The sequence below is a fragment of the Vigna radiata genome, chromosome 5 (genome assembly GCF_000741045.1).
Source record: "Vigna radiata var. radiata cultivar VC1973A chromosome 5, Vradiata_ver6, whole genome shotgun sequence".
Taxonomy (NCBI): domain Eukaryota; kingdom Viridiplantae; phylum Streptophyta; class Magnoliopsida; order Fabales; family Fabaceae; genus Vigna; species Vigna radiata.
Genome location: NC_028355.1, coordinates 24,253,287 through 24,270,940, shown reverse-complemented (window position 1 = coordinate 24,270,940; position 17,654 = coordinate 24,253,287). Strand labels below are relative to the sequence as shown.

At 30.6% G+C, this 17,654-nt stretch overlaps 3 protein-coding genes and 1 long non-coding RNA gene across 4 annotated transcripts; 2 read left to right on the top strand and 2 right to left on the bottom strand.

Moving 5' to 3' along the window:
• Nucleotides 1-1,380: 1,380 nt before the first annotated feature.
• On the bottom strand, nucleotides 1,381-2,851 carry LOC106761775. The gene is made up of 2 exons (XM_014645344.2): nucleotides 2,343-2,851; nucleotides 1,381-1,464 (listed from the first exon to the last, which is right to left on the bottom strand). Exons 1-2 carry the CDS (start codon nucleotides 2,723-2,725, stop codon nucleotides 1,461-1,463), a joined length of 387 nt encoding a protein of 128 aa, XP_014500830.2. The 5' UTR covers nucleotides 2,726-2,851; the 3' UTR covers nucleotides 1,381-1,460.
• Nucleotides 2,852-6,202: 3,351 nt separating this feature from the next.
• On the bottom strand, nucleotides 6,203-7,061 carry LOC111241683. The gene is made up of 2 exons (XR_002667940.1): nucleotides 6,806-7,061; nucleotides 6,203-6,700 (listed from the first exon to the last, which is right to left on the bottom strand). It is a non-coding gene; the product is annotated as an uncharacterized LOC111241683 (long non-coding RNA).
• Nucleotides 7,062-9,468: 2,407 nt separating this feature from the next.
• LOC106761731 (probable alkaline/neutral invertase F) lies at nucleotides 9,469-13,062 on the top strand. Its single transcript, XM_014645301.2, has 5 exons — nucleotides 9,469-9,810; nucleotides 10,669-11,138; nucleotides 11,445-11,876; nucleotides 11,977-12,535; nucleotides 12,619-13,062. The coding sequence occupies exons 2-5, from the start codon at nucleotides 10,710-10,712 to the stop codon at nucleotides 12,912-12,914; spliced, it is 1,716 nt and encodes a 571-aa protein (XP_014500787.1). The 5' UTR covers nucleotides 9,469-9,810; nucleotides 10,669-10,709; the 3' UTR covers nucleotides 12,915-13,062.
• A 1,281-nt stretch (nucleotides 13,063-14,343) lies between these two features.
• LOC106760938 (putative ER lumen protein-retaining receptor C28H8.4) lies at nucleotides 14,344-16,680 on the top strand. Its single transcript, XM_014644386.2, has 6 exons — nucleotides 14,344-14,852; nucleotides 15,230-15,429; nucleotides 15,545-15,685; nucleotides 15,770-15,850; nucleotides 16,208-16,332; nucleotides 16,420-16,680. The coding sequence occupies exons 1-6, from the start codon at nucleotides 14,630-14,632 to the stop codon at nucleotides 16,466-16,468; spliced, it is 819 nt and encodes a 272-aa protein (XP_014499872.1). The 5' UTR covers nucleotides 14,344-14,629; the 3' UTR covers nucleotides 16,469-16,680.
• The last annotated feature ends 974 nt before the right edge of the window (nucleotides 16,681-17,654 follow it).

The window sequence follows — 17,654 nt, the reverse complement described above, 5'->3', positions numbered from 1 at the left end:
ATAAATAATCTAGTCACTAAATACAATAATAAACAATTGAGCTTGAATGTAAAACCCTAAACACTTTGCAAAAGAAAAAATAAAATATTATAATCTTTCCAAAAACACAATCTTACTTAATTGTAGTCATATTTGATTATTCTAATCTAACTCAAGCTTAATATCTGCCTATAGATTTCGTATTTCAATTCAAAACGAATATAGAATATCGAGTGTTATAAGAAAATATAGATACACATGGAATATTGTAAACAAAGTCTATTCTCATTTACAATAACATATTCTTAAATAATTTTTTTAATTCTAAAAATATATATACGTGATTTTTTAAATACATAATGAAATATTTTAATATTAAGTTGGAGAAAGAGTCAAATGCACTTACAAAATAAAACTCATTTATAATAACAAATTTTTATAATGGAAAAAGTCTCTTTAACAATTTTTTTAGGTTAAATATGTTTTTATTCCCTATACTTTGAGGCGGTTTTTGTTTTAGTCCATTTTCAAACTATGGTACAATTTAGTCCTTCAATTTTAGCAAACTCTGGTTTTAGTCCTTTTTACCAAATTTTTTTTAACTTTATTTGTTGTTTCAAACGCGTTTCTCAGTTAAGTGTCAAACAGTATAAACAATCCAAATGCTATAATAAAACGTGCTTGAAACAACAAATAAAGTTAAAAAAATTGGTGAAAATGACTAAAACCAGAGTTTTCTAAAGTTGAAAGACTAAATTGTACCATAGTTTGAAAATGGACTAAAACCAAAATCGTCTCAAAGTATAGGGACTAAAAACATATTTAACCTATTTTTTTTTATAACTTTTTGACAACGCATACGTGACAGTTTGTGATTGGTCCGTTTCAAATATTTTTTTAGAATAAATTCAAACAGAGTGTCCTGTTGTAAAAAAATTATTAAAAAAGAGTTATTAAAATATCATTATTTTTTTTTAATTGATCTCGTCGATGTTTGTATATTGGAATGCGTGTTAAAGACCTCCAATCCTTCACACAGATACCTTGCCAAGCTAGTTGAAAATACTTGTACCACCATAAACTTGTATGTTGGTTAAACTCAAAGAATATGCCAAACCCAACCTAATTACAGAAACATTGAAGCTATAGTATATAAGCCAAGCAGAGTTTGTGCTTGTTCTGAGAGAGTCCTGGTTTGTGCTGGTGTGGTGAGCCAAAGGAAAAAAAAGAGGAGAAAATGTTCTTCCCTAAAAGAAGGGGTGAAGAATGGAAATTGGGTGGAAGCATGACCAATGGTTCTGGTCTTTCAGGCCATTTGCTCACCATATTCTGTATTGTAATTGGCTTGTTGTCCTTCTCCCGTTACAAGGACTACATGGCTCAGCTCCATAGCACAGCCATCAGCTTTCAGTTATTCCTCTTCTTGTTACCTCTCCTCCTAATATTCTTCATCGTTTCATATTCTACTACTGCCGCAACCTTCAACTTTAACGCATTCAGACCATCACTCCAACAGTAATAATTTTCATTCTTTATGTAATTACTGAATAATAAATACAAAAGTTCCCATTTATGTTTTCTATATTTTATATCTTACATATACTTGTAACTCCTTTTAATATATCTTATATAAAATGCAATTTAAACAACGATCAGACTTACTTTCGAATAAAATATTTAAAAGAGGGTTTGTCATTTTCGTTTTATTGTTTCCATTCTCCAATGTCATATGTTGACTGGCCATGGAGGAGTGACTTTTTAAAATACTTAAAAAACGAAGATTGTCTCAGGAATGTAAAGACAAAGTTTTCCTACACTCAAATAGAGAAGAATATAATATGTATTCTCAAGAAACTAATGATGCCCAAGTACTTTATTTCAAAAACTAAATAGACAAATTAACCTCAACATTTCGTTTCTTCAGCATCATTTCAGCAGAAATACTGGAACGAGTTTTGACCACCAATAGTATGTATCTCAAGTAACGCAAGTATGAAATGAAACCGCTCTTTAGATTAGACCAATACGTCTTTCTTTTTCTTTTTTTTTTTTAAATTTATCTTTTTTTAAAAAAATGAAAATACACAAAAAAAATGTTTTTTTTTTCTGTGCTAGTTTGCCACCATCATCATTATCATTACGAAGCACCTTAAACCCAATTCATATTCATACAGCAGCAGCATCTATTCATCTACTTATATATATATATATATATATATACACACACACACACACACAATAATAATCACTCTATAGCATTAACCTTTACGCTAAATAAATAATAAAGTGAAATAAAAACAGAGAAAATAAAGTGTAGAGAAACAGAGAAACTCTGAACAGAAACGAAACAAAATCAAACAAACCAGGAATCAAGAAAAGAGGACTGATAGTGCAGAAGCACGAGAACCAGGAGGATGAAAGCGGCAACACCCCAAGGAGAGGTACCCTCTGATGGAAAGTTGTGCGTGGTCCTTCTTCTCTCCCATGGCGAGGAGTTGAAAAAGAACCATTCTGAAGTATCCACAGACGATAACCAACGAACCATGAGTATTAGCAGCAGCGGTGTGGCTAACAGCATCCACCCCAGTTGTTCTTCTGCAGCTTCAACCACTTCTTCATAGGAGAAATACCATGAAATCGCTAGGAACAAGAGGATCAGTGCTAAGATTAGTAAAACGGGATATGGAACGGGGTTGAGAGTGAAACCGTCAAAAACAGAGGAGGCTCTGCTTCTACCGTATGCCATTACAAGTGAGAATTGTGCGGTGGAATTGATGAGTTTTTGTTCTATTTTGTTTATAGATTTATATATATAGCTAAACGTGATGAAGATTGTTTGGGAAATAAAGTTTGTACCGGATGATTTGGCAGTGTGTGATTTGTGCGAGTGTCAACCATTTAAAATGAGAGTCAAATATTAGAGTTAGTACAGAGCTAGGTAGGACATTCTAAAGAAGAGTAGAGTGTACCGTAAAACAAAGTTTTAGATTTATTTATTTTTAAATAATGATACGATTATATATAAAGATAAAATAGTATAAGTGAATTTTATATTTATAAAAAAAAGAAAAAAAAAATAATGAACGAAAATTTCAAATAAATGTAGAAAATATATTTGTGTGAAAGTATTGTTTTTTTTTTTTAATAAATTGCCTTTTGAAGTGGTAGTTTATATTGTGAATGCATACCTGCTTGTTGCCAAATTCATTACCATTTAGGAGGGTAGCCCCACCACTGAAATTAAACACGTATCATGTCAACGCTACCTATCAGAAAAAGGAAAACAATTTATGTACCTAATAAATTATAAGGAAAATGATATTTTCACATTACATTTTTGACACTGTACACATGTTAAAATAAAATATGGTTAGATGATTTTAAATTAAAAAAAAGAACTTTGATTTTTCTCTTTTAAATATGTCTTTGTGTCAGCTTTTTTTAACCTAAAATCGTCCAACCACATTTTGACATGTGTGCAGTGTCAAAATGGTGTCAATATCAGTTTCCAAATTATAATTAGACTATTAATCTTACGTGTGTAAATGTGTTTTATTTTAATATATAATGATTAAAAATAAATTAACATCATTATATAATGTTCATGAGTAGTGAGTTTGTATTTGGTTTATTCTTTACATAGGTGTTAGTGTATTTGTATTAGTTAAAGTCTAGTGTTAATATTAATTTTAATCTTACATATTTTTTAGAGTGCAATTAATTTTATTTTAAAAAGTTTAAAATAAGAATCATACATTAACATAAAAGGAGGTCTCACTCACTGTAATTGTACTCTCACTTTCTCAATTACAGCATTTATTATTTTTTAATATTATTAAAGCCATTGTAAATAAAAATAAAATATAAACATAACTTTTATATGTGAAATGGATCTCAATCAACTTTACATACTAATCACTCTTTATTTCATTTTTACGTAACCTCTATTATTAATATTATGTTTGTCTCTTCAAACATATAACGCTAAGGGTTTATATATAAATTTATATATATATATATATATATATATATATATATATATATATATATATATTAATCTTTTTTAAATGATTTTTTGTACAGGTATCTACTTGACATAGTGTTTTTGATATGGTAGGTTTGCATAGTGAATGTTAGTTAATTCTGAGTCACTAAACAGTGAATGTGATAGGTTATCCCACAACACAAGTAAAAAAGTATAATATTCCAATTCTCAGCCACAACATATCTTTATATCCCTCACAATCATATCCGTATATAATATATTGACTAATTTTTAAAAGATTTTAAATTAAAATAAAAGAACAAAATAAGAAAAGAAATTTATAGGAAAATAAAATAAGATTGTGGAAACAAAAACGTAAAATGAATATATTTTAACAATAAAATTATATTTTAGTCGATTTAATGATATAATATTTGATATATATAATAACTAACACTGTATGAAAATATCAAATTACATTAATAACATTAATCAAATACTAAATTAATATTTGTATTTAATTCTATTTTATTTATATACACTAGTGAAAATACATACAGTATGCATATGCTTTTATTTTTTTATAATAACAAAAGATAATAAAGTTATTATTGCTATTGTTGTTGTTATTATTGTAAAATTAAGTATAAATATTTTTTTAATAATTTTACTATAAATAATTTTTATTATTTTATAGGTAGTTTTATAATTAAAAGAATTCTTCGGTTTAAAAAAGTTAAATAAAAAAATTATTAAATTTTAAAAAAAATCACTAAAGGTAAAATTGATAAAAGAATTGTTTTAATTTTACAAAAAATTTATTCAAAGAGTAAAATTAGAAAACAAATATAGATATTAGAAATGATTTTTTTTTATGTATATATAGGTATAGATATGAATTATTTTATTTTAAATTTGATCACTTTAAAATTTCAAATTATAATGAAATAAATTAATAGATAAATTTGTATATATTTATTATTGCCATAAATATAAATAAACGTTATGTATGTTTATAATTACCATAAATATAAATAAACGTTATGTATGTTTATTTTATCATTTTCTTTTAATACAGTAATATGTTATCTATGTTTATTAAATCATTTTTTTTATGCAGGCAAATGAAACAAAGTTTTTTATTCCCCTCCACTGTTGCAACCTGTTTCTAATTTTTAATTATTCATAGTAATTTATATATACCTTTGTATTGCTGGAACATAGAGTAGCAGCAGAGAATTAAGTGTGGTAGAGGATTCTAATGCAAACATGTATCTTCACTTATACTTCAGTATTATAGAGAGAGAATTTGAATATTAAAAAAGAAAAATCACATATTTCATATTGTTTTGAGAAAGTCAATACAAATATTATTATTATTATTATTATTCATCTGTAAATCTAAAAGAAACACAAATTAATTTTGAACATATATAATTTATCATATCAACTCACATGATTAGTTATCTTTCTTTAATTTATATTTTTCTCTTAGACATAGAGTTAGAGTATTCGAAGAAACACCATTTAAAAAAAATGCATATATTTTTACTGTAAAAAAATTATTCATATAATCCTTATTTTAAAAGGACTTTAGTTTTTATAAATTGTATTTGTTTCACAAAATTCATTGCATAAATGGATCAACATCCTTGTTTAACCTAAGAATTATGCATATTACATATAAAAATATGTATTAAAAGATTATGAAAAAAAATCAGGAATCACGCATTAAAACTTTTGCCCAAAAACTCAATTAAGTGAGTGAATTTGATATTATTTGCAAATCTGATCATATGAATCCCACCATCTTTTGATTTTTTTTTTTTTATAAAAATTGTTGTGAGTAGGTTTTAGAACCTTAGTCCCTTTTTTTTTTTTGAGTAAAAGAATGCAATAAAAAATTTAATGAAAATAAATTATATGCTAATGATTAGTAAAGTGAAGATTGTGTATAGAAATAACTAAAGTAGTTCCTGTATGGTGGTTGCAGGAACGATGCGTAAACCACTTAAAAACCACCGCTTCAGGCCGAAGAAAATAATTGAGCCGCGGTGGGGACAAAATTAGGTAATAAGTCAGGTTGAGCTCACCCAATTTCATTTCACCTCATTAAACCATCATTTTTTCTTCTTTTTCCTCTTTTTAAGCAACTGGATTTATCTCAAGAAATTAATTATAATCAATTTTTTTCTAACACCACATCCTTAACATTTGATGAAATTATAATCCTAAACCTTAAATTCAAAACTATAACACTTTTTTCAGCTGAATTATAATTACATTTAAATTATTAGCACAACTGGATTCTCCCTTTTAGTTCTTGTAACAAAACTATATATGATTTATGATGGTATCATAGTATTCCAACGCAATGGGAAGGATATATAGAATAATCATAGAGCAGGGAAGACAATAGCAATGATGGATGGAGCAGGTGTTGGAGTGACACTACCAGTAACAGTAACAGACATGCTTACACCTATAGCAGGTTGGCTTTGCATAAACCTTCCTTGGAGTTCCAATCAGTGACAGCAAAAGCAGAATGAACAGTACCAGTATTGGCGTGATCAAAGCTGACCAATTCGTCTTCTTTTCTTCAACCACCACCACTTGTTCACGCGTGAAGAGCCACGGTATGCAGAGGAGCATCAAGGCCACGGCCAACATCACAATAACATCTGATGTATGAGTGCTACAACTCCTGCGTTTATAGCAGTAGTAACCCATAGAAATCTGGAAATTTTTACAGATTCTTATCTGAATCAAGCAGATATATATATAATAGGAAGGATTTTTATAGATCAAGCACTCATCATCACATCCCAGACCAATACCCACCTCACAACTTTAGATAGTTGGATAATTGTTGCTCTCACCACTTTTTCTAGTAAGCCATCACATTCAGCAATAATGATTAAAACAGCCACCATCATGTGGGGTCAACTTCATCGTTTCTGTGCCAGTGTTTAAGATTCTGAATTCAAGTAACTTTTGGAAATTGGTCATGTTACAGGGACAACCCATTTTATTATGAAAAGGAATTCGATTTTCATTTTGGCTTTAAACCGCACTATAAATCACTTCTGTATGTGATCCTTATCATCCTCCCTATGAGGTAGATATTTTATTATGGAAAACTAAGACCATGTACGACCTGATAAGCATGGGAAAAATATAAAATGATTATCGTGGAGTTTTCCTCAGTAGAAAAGTGATTCTCAGTTTCCAGAGACTTGCCAGCACTCAAAAGCGACAATAAGAGCATCCATGTCTTACCGACACTACTTTCTATGTATATATTCAACATTTCTTTAATACTTAAAAGTTCCCAAACCAAAGATTCTTTTGTAATTTTCTTATTAGCAATTTTCAGTATTTATTTCTGTGTTTTCATTAATTGACAAGTCTTAGAAAATAATGTAATGGGTTAAATGAAAAAGATATTAGAAAGTTGTAACAATTGTTTTTAATTTATCAATACCTTCTATTATTTTTTGAAAGGATAAATATACATAGATAACATTTTTTGACAACATTTGAATATTATCATACGTGTCATTGTGTGATTGGTTTATGGTGGTATCATTGTGTCATTTGGATCAATCACACAATAACACGTATGATTAATATTCAAATGTTATCAAAAAAATGTTGTCTGTGTATCATTATCTTTTTGAAATAGCCTACGAGACCTCTAGAACGAAGGACGTGTCAAATAAAACCCTTATTTTTTTTCTCTTAATTTTTGGGAGTGAGAGACATATATGGTTGGACGGTTTCTGAAGAATTTATACTGGTTTAGAAAAGTTTTTTATAACATTTCGAAAAAAGTAATGCAATGATATAGAATTATAGTATGAATGTATAATAAATCTTATTTTCTATATTATTTCATTCAGGTTGATATACACTTAATCCTCTTTTAATAATAAAACATTGAAGTATCCCATTACAATCAATTAAATTAATTTAAGTATAATCAATTGTACTTTTTTATTGAGATAAAAAATAGTTTATTAATTAAATTAAATATATGTATAGTAGTACAAAGTATTATGAGGAAAAATTAATTTAATTTTGATTTATAAAAACAAAATACTATAAAATTAAATTATCTGTGTTTTAAAAAATATATATGAAGATTTAGAGATAGTAGTAGTAGAGACAATAGAAAAACTAATTATATTGGTAATGGTAGTTTAAGTTAAAGGTGTTTAACTTTGCATATTATAAATTAAATTTTATTTAAAATATATGATAACAATTAATGGAGATGAATATTGCACGGAAGAAAAATTTACCTAAGAAGATAAAACCTCCTATAGAAAATGAGAATATGAAAAATGGTATCCTGAAAACTATAAAAGTTAAAAGATGACTAGTGATATCTAATAAGTCAAAAATCATGAAAAGGTATTTTCATTTATCGAATGTTTTATCAAAAGTATTCTTTGATAAAATTGATGAACATAAGTATTAGGTTTAAATCAAAGGCCATTTATCACAAAATAAAATAATAGAATATTAACAATAGTTGAGGTTTCTAAAAAATTGGATCATTACAACAAAGAATCATAAAGTATACGATAATGTGAAGTGATATCAAAAGTCAACCAAAAGATTCATATGCATATAAGGTTTAAGTTAAAAACATTCAATGTGTGTTATCTACCTACTTTTTTTAATGTTAGTTGTAATATTAAGTTTTATGAAGTAAGATAAAACAAAATTAGGGTTTTTTTTTTCTCTTGAGCGGGCCTCAAAGCCCAATTCTGAAACCCAAATGTGTCAAACCAAGAGAATGTTAGCACAAAGGCTTTATGAACTCATAGACTTTTTTGTATATAAGCATTTTTTTTAGCACATCGTTTTATTGTAGACAATACCTCTAATTTAGATGTTTGCTACGAATGCAGTAATGATTTCAATAGGAAGACTTTATTATATTTTTTTATTTAACAAATTTATGATAATTTTGTAAATATAAACGTTAGCTTAATAAAAAAGAAGTAAACAAAAAAACCTTTTGAGCCAAAATTCTCACGAGACTCAAATATATATACTACATTGTCGGTAAAGTTTTTTTTTTTTATATTATTTTTTTTAACAACTATTTCAATACAATATAAGTTTAAATTCCGACAAGAAAAAAGAGAAAGAAGTGTATAACAACGCTTTCATAATTAATATCAATAATAACGAAATGTCGTTTGTGATTTTTTTTTTTTGAATTCCAAGTTACATTCCAGTATTTAGAAACCTTCCATATATTAATATATATTATGTAATTTATTAAACTATAAGACTTACTAAGGAATAAGATACAAACACATTTATATTTTTAATAAATTATTTATTTTTGAGAAGGTATTAAAAATGAGTAATGAATATAATAAACAATATAATGAAAGGAGAAAATAAAAATAAAAAGAGAAATGAAATTTATTAATAAAATAGGTGGAGCAAAGAGATATTGACGTAGGATTAATGTAATAAATGAAAAATAGAAGGCGATGTGAATGTTGAAGGTTGAACGTGAGTTTGTGGGTGAGTGAGAATGATGGTAAGAGAAAATGGAGAATACTAAGATCCGACGTAGCACCACAATATCAGCCCCTCCGTGGAAACCCAAATGTCCTATGATGCATCTTTTCATATCATAGATAGACTCATTCACTCGTCGTTTCCTTCACAAATCACAATCACACAGGGAAAGAAAGAAACCAAGAAAGAAAGGACCTTTTTGTTTCACGTGCTTCAACTTCTTCTCTTCTTTCTCTACAACTTTACACTGTAAACCCAGAGAAAAATAAAATAAAATAATATCTCCAAACTTCTGGGGGGTTAGTTTTTCTCTTCTTTAATTCTTTGCAGTTTTAAATAATTTTCTTATATGACCCATTCAGCCATTATCATCCCTCTTTGTCATGCATTCTACACATTTTTTAGCTTGCATGAATCTGTTGTTTTGGGATGAGCATGATGCGTAGACGCAAATCTTGAAAGTTCTGTGATCCTTAATTGGTTTGATGGCACCGTGCTAGTTTTTTCTGATAATGTTCTACAACCGTGAAGATTTTACAATGCTGCTTCTTATGCATCACCGGTTATATGTGTTTCTTGACTTTCATCACCGGTTTACCCCCTTTCTTTTAAATGTTTTTCCTTCTTTTTTTGTGGTTGGCTTGTCTTGTTTGCTCTTTGTGGTTATCTTTTTTGCGATTGTCAAATTGTACATGAGACTTTTCAGTTAGCATCTGGGAGAATTTTGACCTGCTAGTTAATTAAGAAGTGACCCTTTCTAGAATTAATAAAAACAAAAAATAGCGAAATAATTCGTGCCTTTGGTAGAGCGATCTGGAGTTGGAAAGTTGGGAATCTATAAATGAAGTTAAAACCACTTGATTATTATTATTTTTTTTACTCATTTTTTGATAGCAACAAACCGCTTGAATTGAATAGTGTGAATGTATTTTCAAAGTTAATCACTTGTAGATTGGTGTTTCTAATCTTCATGTAGTATCATTTTTGGGAACCTGTATGTCCGAACTCAAATCATTTTGAATTTCGGATTAAGAGAATGGTGCACAAGTTTGGAATTATATGCCTTTGACTTATGAATTGTGAGAAACAAGGAATTTATCAGTTCGAGGGTATGGTACTTTTATGTTAATGTTATGTCAACATACTTACTTGAGCAGAATTTTGAGCAAGACTATTGCAAGTGCTAAGATTTTGGAAGATGTCTTCCATTCCGAAAGGAGGGTCTCACAAAGGAAGTTTAAAGAGTTCAGAGGCACATGCTAGTGTAGCAGAAAAGGAGGAATATCATTTCTCAAAAGCAATAGATAGGCCCAGGCCGGCTTTGAATATAGACAGACAGAGATCATGTGATGAAAGATCACTGAGTGAACTATCCGTAGGCTTTTCTCCACGTCATTTGATCTCAAAAATTGAGTTCACATCTCGCCTGGCAGAACATGTTGATCATATACATTCCCCTCTGTCAAAGTCTGGCATCAATACTCCAAGATCAGTGCCATGGGATTCACATTCATTAACATCAGAAGCTTGGGAAGCTCTGAGGCGTTCCTTGGTATATTTTCGTGGCCAGCCAGTTGGTACAATTGCTGCTTTGGATAATTCGGATGAGCAACTTAATTATGATCAGGTAGCAAGACCTTGTCATATCCTCGATATTTCTGTTTCTTCTATGTTGTCTTTTTTTTTTCTCTGTTTTTGGGGATAGGGAAAATAGGCACAAGTTCATCACGTACTTTAATTTTGGCTACACTTGTAGGCCATGTTTTCTTTTTATACTAGAGCTTAGTCTTAGTCTTTTTCGTCATTTTGGTTTCTACGTACTTTTCATGGTGGTCAGTCAGTGACTTTGATCATTATACATTCTCTTTCCCTGTCTCCCCATTTTAATGTTTTCCTTTGCTCTAATCTAAGGTATTACCGTATTTGTTAATAGGTGTTTGTAAGAGACTTTGTCCCTAGTGCTTTGGCTTTTCTAATGCATGGTGAACCGGACATTGTTAAAAATTTTATTTTAAAGACCCTTCGCCTTCAATCGTGGGAGAAAAAGATTGACAGATTCCATCTAGCAGAAGGGGTGATGCCTGCTAGTTTTAAAGTATTCCATGATCCCGTCAGAAACCACGAAACCCTTATAGCAGATTTTGGTGAAAGTGCGATAGGAAGGGTCGCTCCAGTTGATTCTGGATTTTGGTGGATCATACTACTTCGGGCATACACAAAGTCTACGGGAGACTCTTCACTGGCCGAAGAACCTGAATGTCAAAAGGGTATGCGCTTGATCCTGAGTCTATGTCTGTCAGAGGGGTTTGACACGTTTCCAACTTTACTATGTGCTGATGGATGCTGCATGATTGATCGCAGAATGGTGAGTTTTCCGATGTTTATGACACCCTCATTCGTGCCTTGTCTGCTGTCTTCGAAACTAAGCATTTCTCCATTTCCTTAAAATTTGTATATGATTTCAGGGTGTTTATGGGTATCCAATAGAAATTCAAGCATTGTTCTTCATGGCTCTAAGATGTGCCTTGCAATTACTTAAGCCAGATGCCGAAGGGAAAGAGTTCATGGAGCGAATTGTAAAAAGGCTGCACGCCTTAAGCTATCATATGAGGAGCCACTTCTGGTTGGATTTGAAGCAACTCAATGATGTATACCGCTACAAAACAGAGGAGTACTCACATACTGCAGTGAACAAGTTCAATGTTATTCCAGAATCTTTGCCAGATTGGGTGTTCGATTTCATGCCGCACCTTGGTGGATACTTTGTTGGGAATGTGAGCCCAGCTAGGATGGATTTCCGGTGGTTTTGCCTCGGCAACTGCGTTGCAATTTTGTCGTGCATGGCAACTCCGGAGCAGTCAACTGCAATCATGGATCTCATAGAATCACGGTGGGAGGAATTGATTGGGGAGATGCCTGTGAAAGTATGTTATCCAGCTCTAGACAACCATGAATGGATGATCATAACAGGGTGTGACCCAAAAAATACTAGATGGAGTTACCATAACGGGGGATCCTGGCCAGGTATTAATTCTTCTACGACACTCTCACTCTCAAATGTTTGGTTTAACATGAGTGATTTGATGATTAATTTGTGGTGGTTATAGTTCTGTTATGGCTTCTGGCTGCTGCGTCGATAAAGACAGGGAGACCCCAGATTGCAAGACGTGCCCTTCAAATAGCTGAGAATAAATTGCTGAAGGACAACTGGCCGGAATATTACGATGGAAAGTGGGGGAGATACGTTGGGAAGCAGGCCCGTAAGTTCCAGACCTGGTCCATTGCCGGCTACTTGTCCGCTAGGATGATGCTGGATGACCCTTCCCATATAGGCCTTGTGGCTCTCGAAGAAGACAAACTACTCAAGCCTTTGCTCAAGAGATCAAACTCATGGACTTTGTGAGACTCACTCACGGAAAACACAACAACACCACATTGATGCTTTCTATGTTGCATTTCTTGTGTTTTCCTGTTCCTTCTCTCCAAACCTTAACGCCATTTTCTTACAAACAATTATACCTCACTACAATCTCCTACTCATATATTGCTGTTCGCTGTTCCAGACTGTAGGGAATTTATTTTCTCAAATAAGATTAGAATTTTATCATTTACTAGAATTTACCAATTGTTATCAACATTTTTCTATTAAACTTTATCAACCAAGCTTTAAGTGATTCAGTTTAATTTCCAGTCTTATGATTTAGAAGTCCAAGTTAAATGTATAATTTAGAAATTAAGATTGAATACAGTTTAAATATTTTTATTTATTTTTATATCTAATACACTTTTTAAAGATAAGACGATGGTAGACAAAACTCCTGACAACACTAACTAATTAAACTTACCTTTTGTAATAACCTAACTCAACAGATTAGATGGCTTAGTATAGTAGTCAAAAAAATATTTTCACTTCTTTAACTTGAAAGTACTTAATGATTGATTAAATATTTATTGTTTTGCTGAATTGAGCTATATTTAATTGATTTCAATAAAATTGTTACCCAATTCAATTATAATTTACTACATTGAAAAAATAAACCAACACGACTAAATCCAAAATACATTTAAACGTTAACTCTTACCCGTAACATCACACGATATATCAAATATTTATTTATCATTTTCATATAATAAAACGTTAAACAACTTTTTATAGGGAAATTATCATGCAAATTGATATTTTTATTGCATAATTTAGTCGTGTAATTTTATTATTTTAATTTGAAACTCGTGTGTTTGTTTGTTATGAAATCCAAATATTATTACACACCTTAACAAAAAAAAAAAAAAAAAACTCAATTCAACAACTCAACTAGTACAAAGAAAAGTAATTAAATTAGATTAAGAGGTACACGCTAGACATCCGATAGATATAAATTATAAATTGAGAGATTTTAAAATTGAATTAATCCAAAAGTATTTAAAAATTTATTAAAACTACAACTTTTAGTTATTTTTTTTTCGAGTAGTTTGGTTCAAATTTTAATTCTAACATCGAAGAACGAAATTAATATATATGTTACATTTTCTATTAAAATTTTTTTACGATTTTATTTGATTATCGCTAGCAAAATATATAAAGAAGTTTGTACTGTAATTTTAATGATAAAAGTATGTAATTTATTTAAGAATACGAAAAATAAAGTTAACAGTGACCTAATTCAAGTTTTGAATACAATTCAAATAAAATCAAACTCAACAAGAAAGTGTTTTTGTTTTATAATTCAGAAACAGAAATTTATATAAAGTATTTTATGATGATGGTCTTATTTTAACTTTTGTAGCTTAAGGAAACGTGTGGTAGTATTCATTAAGAACGTACCACGAACGTTGAATTACAAATGTAATATTCTAAAATAATTAAGATAAATAATAGCAACAGTGTTATATCTGTGATCGGTTTTTTCCCTGGCAGTTTGGGTGGGGAATTGCAGCGACTCAAAGTAGAAGCTGACGTTGGAGTCGATTGAATTGTGCCCTAATTCAGAATTTGGGGAAGGAAACGAATGCAACCATTTCAATTAGGAAGGAACACAGTTCAATTCAAATAATAAACAATTGAACAAATTAATTGATTCGGAGGAACGAGAAAGCGAGGGCGAAAGAAAAGAAGGGATCATGAGGGGTGGGAAGAAAACGATCCACGCAATCATCACATGGATGCGGCGGCAACCACCAAAGGCGAAGGCTTTAATCGCCGTCTTGTTAGGCATGACGGCTCTCGTCCTTCTTCGCATCATTGTTCACGACCACGACAATCTTTTCGTCGCCGCCGAGGCTGTTCATTCTCTTGGAATCTCTGTTCTCATCTACAAGCTCATCAAAGAAAAAACTTGTGCCGGTTACTTATCCCTTCTTTCCACTTTCTTTAATTTCCTTTCTTTTTCTGTTAACGATTAGTCCCCTAATCTTTCAAGATAAAATTATTAAATCCAATTTCTTTACATTTTTATTTATTATGTCTGCAATTTCCTTTTCAAAATTTCAAAATCCTCTGCGCCATGCATTAATATTTAACTTAATGTGACCTACCAACCTATGGCATTGAATTTTTGTTTGGTTCAGAACGTTCCCATCGGATCATTAATGCCATTGTTTGACTGATTTTATTTGCTTGTATTGTTGCATGAAAAGAAGAAACACTATTCAGTTTTTTTTTTCATATATAATATATATATATATATATATATATATATATTTATTCCTTGTGATGTGCAGGATTATCACTCAAATCCCAGGAATTGACAGCTCTGTTTTTAGCTGTTAGGCTGTACTGCAGTTTTGTCATGGAATATGATATACACACCCTTCTTGATTTGGCTACTTTTGCTACAACAGTGTGGGTTATATACATGATTCGTTTTAAATTGAGATCTAGTTACATGAACGATAAAGACAATTTTGCTATATACCATGTGGTAATCTCCCCCACACTCCTTTCACTTCAAATTTATAAGCTTCTTTTACATTGTTTTTGTTTTACATTGCTATATACTTGTGCATTACCTGTTCTATTTTTGAAATTGAATGCAGGCGATACCCTGTGCTGTGTTAGCCTTGTTTATTCATCCATCAACTTCACATCATTTATTGAACAGGATTTTCTGGGCATTCTGTGTATATCTTGAAGCTGTGTCAGTACTGCCCCAACTGCGAGTCATGCAGAACACCAAAGTATGTAACAACATGCATCATACATGCTATTACGTTATATAATTCTACTATTTCCTTCTTTATTATTTCCTTTTATGTTTTCAGATTGTTGAGCCATTCACGGCACACTATGTATTTGCCCTGGGCGTGGCGAGATTCTTGAGTTGTGCTCATTGGGTTCTTCAGGTATGATGATTAGTTCATCCAAACTTGTGAATGCATCAGTCAGCTCTATGAGCCATTTTCAAATTCTGTTGCCACTTGTTTGCTGGCTTGTCCCGGTGTCTCTTATCACTAAGATGGACATTTTCTGGATTGGCATAATAACCAGCTTTCTTATAATGTATTAAGTTTTGTAGGATCATGTATTCTGGCTGTATCTGATTTCTTTTTATTGTTTGTATGTTTTATCTTTTAAATTGAATACAATTTCTTTGCTAGCAGGTTATATTAATTTGCTGTTATTAGCACAGTACTTTGGCAGGTTTCTGGATTTGCCAATTGCTAGTCTCCTACCAAGTTACCATTTCTTGTTTGTAACAGGTGTTGGATAGTCGTGGACATTTGTTGGTTGCCTTGGGGTATGGATTATGGCCGTCAATGGTGCTTATTTCAGAAATTGTGCAGACATTTATCTTAGCAGATTTCTGTTACTATTATGTTCAAAGGTTGGTTGAGTGCATCATATAGGTCTCTTTTCTATTTTGACCTTTTTTAGCTTGATTCTGTTCCTTATGATATATAATTTATTGCAGTGTTTTCGGGGGACAGCTTGTTCTCCGCCTACCTTCTGGAGTGGTGTGATTCACGATTCACTTCACTGCATACTTGCATTTACATGAACTTAAAGCAAGCAATATTTGTAGTTTGGAAGAGTTTGGTTCCTTGGAAGAATCTGGTTCTTTGTAAAGTTAGATATTAATGGAAAACTAGATATTTATGCTGAAGGGACATTATTTGTAGTTGGAAATGCTATAACACATATGATGATACGTCTATTTGCTTAGGTCTTGAAATTCAGTTGTTGACAGAACATTTCTGCGTTAAGCTTTGTTAACTGCTTGACTTGAGCCAATGAGGGTGTGAGAGTAGTCATAAAGTTCTTTGAACTTTGAAGGGATTGTTTTTACACGAATATTTTTTACAAGAATGCAAAAATATTAAACTAAAATCTCTGTAAACTTTTATTTAGTTGATGATAATTATTTTAATAACGATAAAATTAATAAAATAATACAGAGGGAAGTGCGAAGGGAAGAACATAAAAAGAGAAGAAAATTATGGTCAAGCAATCTTGATTGCAACTACCTATATAAAAACCTTCTATAAAAGTAAAAATAAAGATAATTCACTACAATAAAATGATATTCTCAAAGTGTATATAAACACTTAGTGATTTTCTCAGCTGTCTTATACAATAACTAGGTCTTGCATTCCTCTAAAAAAGCCCATGTAGAGCATGATTTGTTAAGGACTATTTCTTATTTCTTTTAATATTTGCATTTTAATGAAAAAATAGACTTTTGTTGTTTGTAAATTAAAGAGATACAAGAGACAAATAACAATACGAAGTTATGAAGGACAATCAAATCAATACAAGAAATACGGAGATTTGAAACTATATTACGCACAAATATAATTAAATTTATTAATTGAACCAAGTATTAATATTCTTAAATGGATATTTGATTTTTCGATGATTAAAATTTATTTAAACACTAAATAGTAAATATAAATAATTTGTTGGACCTACACAAAGTTACCTAAAATCTTAAAGTTAGATATACTGTTAGAGAAAAAATTGCATGGAATCTTACGAGATCTTGTACATTACGTGACATTAAGGGACCTACTTAAAAATAGTGAAAAATCTTAGAATAATTTCTTAAAAGTGGTCTTAGAGTTAGGGAAAAACGTCTTTGTTAAGTCTGAAGGCTGGATAAATTCATGTTACATTAACATTAGCATAGTGATGGCAGTGCATTCAATA

What these genes read in the sequence shown, in the direction of transcription:
- LOC106761731 (XM_014645301.2), top strand. Translation starts at nt 10,710, where the DNA reads ATGTCTTCCATTCCGAAAGGAGGGTCTCACAAAGGAAGTTTAAAGAGT. An exon ending in GCATGATTGATCGCAGAATG is followed by an intron (nt 11,877 to 11,976) that starts GTGAGTTTTCCG and finishes ATATGATTTCAG; the next exon opens with GGTGTTTATGGGTATCCAAT. An exon ending in TAACGGGGGATCCTGGCCAG is followed by an intron (nt 12,536 to 12,618) that starts GTATTAATTCTT and finishes TGGTGGTTATAG; the next exon opens with TTCTGTTATGGCTTCTGGCT.
- LOC106761775 (XM_014645344.2), bottom strand. Translation starts at nt 2,725, where the DNA reads ATGGCATACGGTAGAAGCAGAGCCTCCTCTGTTTTTGACGGTTTCACT.
- LOC106760938 (XM_014644386.2), top strand. Translation starts at nt 14,630, where the DNA reads ATGAGGGGTGGGAAGAAAACGATCCACGCAATCATCACATGGATGCGG. An exon ending in CAAAGAAAAAACTTGTGCCG is followed by an intron (nt 14,853 to 15,229) that starts GTTACTTATCCC and finishes TGTGATGTGCAG; the next exon opens with GATTATCACTCAAATCCCAG. An exon ending in GAGTCATGCAGAACACCAAA is followed by an intron (nt 15,686 to 15,769) that starts GTATGTAACAAC and finishes TTATGTTTTCAG; the next exon opens with ATTGTTGAGCCATTCACGGC.